The 7,243-nt window shown below is 39.2% G+C and overlaps 1 protein-coding gene and 1 non-coding gene across 2 annotated transcripts; one reads left to right on the top strand and one right to left on the bottom strand.

Moving 5' to 3' along the window:
• Nucleotides 1-3,335: 3,335 nt before the first annotated feature.
• On the top strand, nt 3,336-4,473 carry LOC112095674 (translation initiation factor IF-2-like). The gene is made up of 3 exons (XM_024177779.1): nt 3,336-3,541; nt 3,760-4,007; nt 4,106-4,473. The coding sequence occupies exons 1-3, from the start codon at nt 3,336-3,338 to the stop codon at nt 4,471-4,473; spliced, it is 822 nt and encodes a 273-aa protein (XP_024033547.1).
• A 2,259-nt stretch (nt 4,474-6,732) lies between these two features.
• LOC112095981 lies at nt 6,733-6,836 on the bottom strand. Its single transcript, XR_002904141.1, has one exon. It is a non-coding gene; the product is annotated as a small nucleolar RNA R71 (small nucleolar RNA).
• Nucleotides 6,837-7,243: the final 407 nt, after the last annotated feature.

Here is a 7,243-nt window from a genome sequence, read left to right as displayed (position 1 = left end):
TAGATCAAGTATACGAAGATGTGCTTCAGAGGGAGAGATTCCTCATATACTGGAATTGTGCCATGCTGCAACATATGTAGGACATTTTGGTGGTCACAGAACAGCTGCTAAGGTTCTGCAATCAGGTTATTACTAGCCTTTTATTTTTAAAGATGCTTATGAATTTACTAAATGTTCTGACAGGTGTCAAAGGACAGGAAAAATAACTCAAAGACATGAAATGCCATTGACAAACATTCTGAAAGTAGAAGTCTTTGATGTATGGGGAATATATTTCATGGGTCCTTTTCCACCATCCTTTGGGAACTTAAATATCCTGATTGTTGTGGATTATGTCTCCAAATGGGTAGAAGCTGCAGCATTACCTACCAATGATGCTAAAGCAGTAGTGGACTTTCTTCAGAAATTTTTTTTCCAGGTTTGGCACTCCAAGAGCAATTATTAGTGATGAGGGTACTCATTTTTGCAACAAAGTATTTGCTGCGACTATGGTAAAATATGGAGTCAGGCATAAAGTAACAACAACATATCACCCACAATCAAATAGCCAAGCAGAAGTGTCTAATAGAGAGATTAAGAAAATCTTAGAAAAAGTGATGAATCCATCCAGGAAGGATTGGTCCTTGCGTTTACATGACTCCTTATGGACCTACAAAACAACATACAAAACACCACTTGGCATGTCTCCCTACCGAATTGTGTATGGGAAAGCTTGTCACTTGCCACTTGAGCTAGAGCATAAAGCATACTGGATACTGAAGCAATTAAATTGAGATATACATGCTGCAGCAGAGCAAAGGAAGCTTCTACTATGTCAGCTTGATGAATTACGTATGTTCTCATATGAAAATGCAAGAATTTATAAAGAGAGAACAAAGCACTGGCATGACAAACATATCCAACCAAGGAAATTAATCCCTGGTCAACTAGTACTGCTCCATAATACGAGGCTTAAACTATTTCCAGGGAAACTGAAATCTCGATGGTCTGGACCCTTCAAGCTGCTCAGAATTTATCCTCATGGGGTTGTTGATCTCTTAGATGAAAAGACAGGCCAGGAATTCCAAGTCAATGGGCACAGAGATAAGCATTACATACACTCAGCTGCGGATTGCTCAAAGGAGGTCTTACTCTTCAAAGAACCGAGTTTATGAACACTCAAGAAAGGTCAGGCTGAAGGACCTTAAATCAAGCGCTCAATGGGAGGCAACCCATTGCGGAGGCAATCACCTCAAACAAGAAGGATCATCCTTGGTTTTAATAAATATTTTTTTCCTCTTAATTTACTTTATTTTAATTTTTATTTATGTTATTTCCGTTAATTATTTCTATTTCTTTTATTTAGGATTGTTTAACTTTTATGTGTTGTCTTTTAAAATTGGTTTTCTCTGTAGTTTAGGATTGGTCTTATTTATTTTTGAAACTCTCACGAGACGTGTGTGAAAAATGGATTCCATACCAACAATTGGGGCTGTGTTGTTAATAGAGTACAGTGGCAAGCCATGTGTCAGCAGCTATTGGAGAAGACTATGTAACCATTACTAGAGCAAACAATTGGGTGCTGCAACAACCAATATTACCGTTACAGTAACTTAAAGAGGGAGCCTCTCACTTACCGTTGGGGATAACATGTGCCAGATGGATGAATGAATTTGGATAGAAATTGAAGAAGAAAAATCTTCAAAATTAATGCACTAATTTCTCTTGCCTATTTTTATGGGATATGCTTAATGAATTTAAAATATATTCTTCCCTAATTTATCTCTCTTTACCGGATTTATTTTCATTTAATTTCAACTATAAAAGGGAGTTACGGTGCTTAGTGACTTCTGACACTATTTCCCCTCTCCTTCGAAATCACGACTCCAATAATTCTTAACTCATTCTTCTCATTTTACTCTCAGGCATATTACCATCGAATTCTTACTGCTATAGCAATGCCAAGGTATAAAAGGACAGCCAGTCGACAAAAAGATCCTTCACGCTTCCAAAGTTACGATGCGGAAGAAAAATATGAAGAATTCATTGAACCACGCAAAATTCTGAAAGAAAAAAGGTTTCAATTCCCACCTCAACCCAAGGAATTGTGCAATCAGTACACAATGCTGTAGCAAAGCGTGGGTGGCTAGAGTTTTGTAACCATCCTCGAGACCCTATGCTGCCAGTTGTAAAAGAATTTTACGCCAATTTGGTAAGCCCTGGTCAGCACAATGCTTGGGTAAGAAACTCACTTGTTCCATTAGACTCTCGAGTTATAAATGCTTTCTATAATTTACCTGCTGAAATTAATTGTGAGTATGCCAAGTTGCTTGACAAATTGACCCCGCAAAGATGGAACACAATTTTCACGACACTTACAGTAAAGGGTACATCGTGGGCTAATGAGGAAGGGCATGTAATTAACAAGATAGATTTAAAACCCATTGCTAAGGTGTAGGTGAAATATTTGAAATCCAGGCTTATGCCAACCACCCACACCACTAATGTCTCATAAGAAAGGTTGGTATTGTTGTATGTTATTATTAGAGGGCTTCCCATAGATGTGGGAAGCATTATCGAAAAATAAAATTTGGGACTGTGCCATGAAGAACCACAAAGGTGCTGCCTTGCTATTTCCTTCACTCTTCACCAGCATCTGTGTAGTATCAGGAGTTTGTCTTGATGCAAAAGATGAACATGTCAAGAATGATGGTGCCCTTACAGCACGCACTATTGAGAGAATTGCTGGTGAAACTGCTGGAGCCACATCTAAACCAGCTGCTGCAACATGAGCGAGACGAGCTATTGGGCTAGAATAGAGAATACAAGCACTGAGCACCAGCATCACTCAATGTGCTGAGGCTCAGCAGAGGGAAAACGATCGGTTTTGGAGCTACTTACAGCACCTGGAAAGCCACTTACACCAATTTTCTCTATACATGAAAAGTACCCACCAGAATTTCCCTGATTCATTGCTCCAGCAGTACAATTTTGACACCAACACTTCAGAGGCCCCAGCAGAGGTCAGTAAAGAAGCCACTGACGTGGATGAACTAGAAGATGAAGCTGTAGTAAACCCACAAGCAGAGGCTAACTCAGAAGTTGTTGAACAATCTGACCAACATGAGGAAGAGGGTGACAAGTCTGTTGGTGAACTAGATTTAGAGGAGGTCCTGACTGGGGTTTCTCACGTTCTTTCTCAGACTTTTCCTCTGCCTCTGTTGGTGAACTATCAGAGAATACAAGCACTGAGCACCAGCATCACTCAATGTACTGAGGCTTAGCAGAGGGAAAACGATCGGTTTTGGAGCTACTTACAGCACCTGGAAAGCCACTTACACTAATTTTCTCTATACATGAAAAGTACCCATTGGAATTTCCCTGATTCATTGCTCCAGCAGTACAATTTTGACACCAACACTACAGAGGCCCCAGCAGAGGTCAGTAAAGAAGCCACTGACATGGATGAACCAGAAGAGGAAGCTGTAGTAAACCCACAAGCAGAGGCTAACTCAGAAGCTGCTGAACAATCTGACCAACATGAGGAAGAGGGTGACAAACTGTTGGTGAACTAGATTTGGAGGAGGTCCTGACTGGGGTTTCTCACGTTCTTTCTCAGACTTTTCCTCTGCCTCTGTTGGTGAACTATCAGAGAATACAAGCACTGAGCACTAGCATCACTCAATGTACTGAGGCTTAGCAGAGGGAAAACGATCGGTTTTGGAGCTACTTACAGCACCTGGAAAGCCACTTACACTAATTTTCTCTATACATGAAAAGTACCCACCGGAATTTCCCCGATTCATTGCTCCAGCAGTATAATTTTGACACCAACACTATAGAGGCCCCAGCAAAGGTCAGTAAAGAAGCCACTGACATGGATGAACCAGAAGAGGAAGCTGCAGTAAACCCACAAGCAGAGGCTAACTCAGAAGCTGCTGAACAATCTGACCAACATGAGGAAGAGGGTGACAATTCTGCAACTGATAGTTCACCAACAGAGGCAGAGGAAGAGTCTGAGAAAGAACGTGAGGAACCCTAGTCAGGACCTCCTCCAAATCTAGAAAAAAACACCTTATCCAAGAAGAGAAAGAAGATGAACCTGAAGAGGAGCCCTTTATTCCAGTCATTTCTAGAAAGGGCAAGGAAAAAATAGCTACCCCTCCTGCCTCTGAAGATGAAGCTGAGCAAGTTGATGTAGAGTTGGAAGCTGCAGCAACCAAAGTCACTCGTACACCCACAGAAGCTAAGCAGCTGCTTGACATCATTGCCACCATCACAGCTGAGGGACATGCAACTAATGCCCCAGCTCCAGCTCCTTCACAGCAAACTCTCAATAAACATGTTTGTGTTAGTCCTAGAGGATTTACCAAAAGAAAGGGAGGCACTTCTGGAGGCATTGCTGCCGCAGCCTCACCAAAACCAAAAAGAACCAGATATGTGTCAACCAAACAGGTTGCCCCAATGGCAACTCCTCCCACTAGCCCATTGTAGAAAAAGAAAAAGACGTTGCCAGCTACCTCCCCACAAGAATCCCTTAAGGATAAGTGTTGAGTGTTAGAAAATGCATATTTATAAAGGAGAAAACCGTCATTTTACATTTCAAGTCTTACTAACAACCTTTACTTTTATGTATTTAACCTTCTTGTGATTTAATTATATGTGTTTTATTTTAATTAAGTATTTTATGTATTTTAGGGGCATTATAGTCATTTCACAATAAAGGAGAGATCAGACGGCAAAACGGACATCACTTTTGAACTCAGGACGATCAAAAACCTTAGGAGGAGCATAAAAGGAAAAATAGCACTATTCATATGCGCGGTACTATTCACGTGTACGGTACTATCTACGTTACTGTTCACAACACTATTCACATAGACGGATCGATGATGTGGCATTGACCGATGATGTGGCATTGACTGATGAGGTGTCACGATCCTGTTGGGTTAAAATTCTTATGTACTGTTGATGGTGATGTGGCAACATATCAGTGGACGAAAAATCCCGTGTACAGTACATGCATCACACAGGATTATTTTCAACCAAACCGCGTTACTGTTCATCCGAGTCAAACCGTGTTACTGTTCATCCGCGTGGTCAAACCGCGTACTGTTGACTGATGACGTGGCGAAATCCTGAGCGTCCAAACTGTTTTTAATCCGATGGCCATGATTTACTCCATGTATCTATAAAAAGGGGGCCTCGCCCCCTAATTTGATATCTCTAAATCTATTTTTGGGATCCATTTTCTGTAATTCCTTCTCCATCTTGTATTTTCTTCGTATTTTAATAAATTCCTATTTTACCCCTAGTTCAATTATGAGTGGCTAATTTTCTTTCATGCTTGGGTTGAAGGTGAAGTCTCAACATGTGTCATGGGCTTTATTTGGTAAATTTATTTTCTCTTCCCCTCTAGTTTTTGTGGATGTTTTGACTTCTTGTCGATAAATAATACTAATCTTGTCTAGTACCGCCTTGGTTTCACCGGCCCTCTAGTACAAGGTTATTATTATTTGACACGATAAGCCCTTAGCACCATATTGATTAGAGCGTGGTTCATGAGGTGTGGATTCCCCCCTCATGATTTAATTGGCATTAATACGGATTATTTAGCCCATGATGCATGTTGATACGGATCCAGATACCCAAGTACGTCAATTTAATAGATTTTCTCTTCAATTTATTCTCTCCATTGCAATTCCAATTTTAGAATTTATTCTCGCCATTTTAATTTAAGTATTAGCATATTCCAAATCATTTCCACCATAAATCCAACTACCCATTTACAAAATTAATTCTACACACAATTAAAATCCACCTCCTCGTGAGATCGACACTCGTCACCATTAGTCTATACTACAATAGATTCGTGCGCTTGCGAGTACATTAAAATTTGCACAACAAGTTTTTGGCGCTGTTGCCGGGGAGGTAAGTAATTTTAATTCGTAAAATTAATTTTTTGTGAATAATTTCTTTTATTTGTTTTCTTGTATTTTTTATTAAAAAAAAAAGTGAATCCGCATTTAGAGGTTAGTAATTTCTTTTCTTTTTCTCTTCTTTAAATTTCTGTAATTTAATTTTCAAGTTATTTTTTTTTCTTTGTAATTTTTGTTTATCTTACTAATTCTTTTTAGTTAATTTATTTCACGTATTTATTTTTGTGTATTTTTATAGAAAGTTTGTAATAGCGCAATAAGGTTAGTATCGTAATTTCTCCCTCTTCTTTATTTTTATTTATTTTGTTCCCATCTTTATTTTTTATTTTATTTGTTTTGCATGCATGGTCGAAGGTCATTATTACCCAATCTTGAACCTATAGACCTTGAACTTGAGAAAACACTTCGCACACACAAACAAGTAAAAAATAAAATGGATTTGCAACCACAGGAGATACCATTTAAGGACTACTTCAGTCCTTTAGCTAATTTGAGCACATCATGTATAAGATACCCAAATGTAGCTGCTAGGAGCTTTGAATTAAAATCTAGTGTGCTAAATTGTCTCCCTACATTCTATGGCTTAGAAAATGAGGACCCATATAATCATCTGAATGATTTTCAAGCTATTTGTCAAACTTTTAAATACGAGAATTTTTTAGACGATGATGTTAAACTCAGATTATTCTCATTTTCTTTAAAGGATAGAGCTCGTTCATGGCTTAATACATTGCCTGCCAATAGCATTTCATCATGGGAACAAATGGTAACTAAATTTTTGAATAAATATTTCCCAGTGCATAAAACCAATGCTATTCGCAGGGAAATCTCGGAGTTTACCCAGAGAGAGGACGAGCAATTTTTCGAAACATGGGAGCGATTCAATGGGCTACTCTTGAAGTGTCCACATCATGGGTACGAGAAATGGCACCAATGCCAATACTTTTTGGAGGGATTATTGCCAAATGTGCAAGAATGGCTAATGGCAACAAGTGGAGGAGAGCTAATGTCAAAAAGTGCATCAGAGATTTGGGAATTCTTCCAGCGACAAGCGGATAATTCCCAACAACGGAGTCGGTCACTCAGGAATACTAGAAGAATTAAAGGAGTGAATGAGGTTCACATTGGCGAGTCAAGTTCAGAAATTAAAGAAGTCAAAGCGATAATTGAAGGTCTCTCTCGACAAATAGCATCGTTATCAACAGCTAAATCAACAGAACCACATGACCATGACTCATACTCAGATCAAACCAATGCCATAGGTGTAATGAGAAAACCATCGAATTACAACCCATACTCCAACACATATAACCCTGGATGGAGAG

The sequence above is a fragment of the Citrus clementina genome, unplaced genomic scaffold, assembly GCF_000493195.1.
Source record: "Citrus clementina cultivar Clemenules unplaced genomic scaffold, Citrus_clementina_v1.0 scaffold_1, whole genome shotgun sequence".
Taxonomy (NCBI): Eukaryota; Viridiplantae; Streptophyta; class Magnoliopsida; order Sapindales; family Rutaceae; genus Citrus; species Citrus x clementina.
Note: the sequence above shows the minus strand (reverse complement) of the source record. Positions and strands in the feature narration are given on the sequence as shown.

Bases quoted from the DNA above. Each gene is read 5' to 3' on its own strand.
- LOC112095674 (XM_024177779.1), top strand. From the start codon at position 3,336: ATGAAAAGTACCCATTGGAATTTCCCTGATTCATTGCTCCAGCAGTAC. The intron at 3,542-3,759 runs GTTGGTGAACTA...ATACATGAAAAG, and splicing joins GAGGAAGAGGGTGACAAACT to TACCCACCGGAATTTCCCCG. The intron at 4,008-4,105 runs GTGAGGAACCCT...CCTTTATTCCAG, and splicing joins GGAAGAGTCTGAGAAAGAAC to TCATTTCTAGAAAGGGCAAG.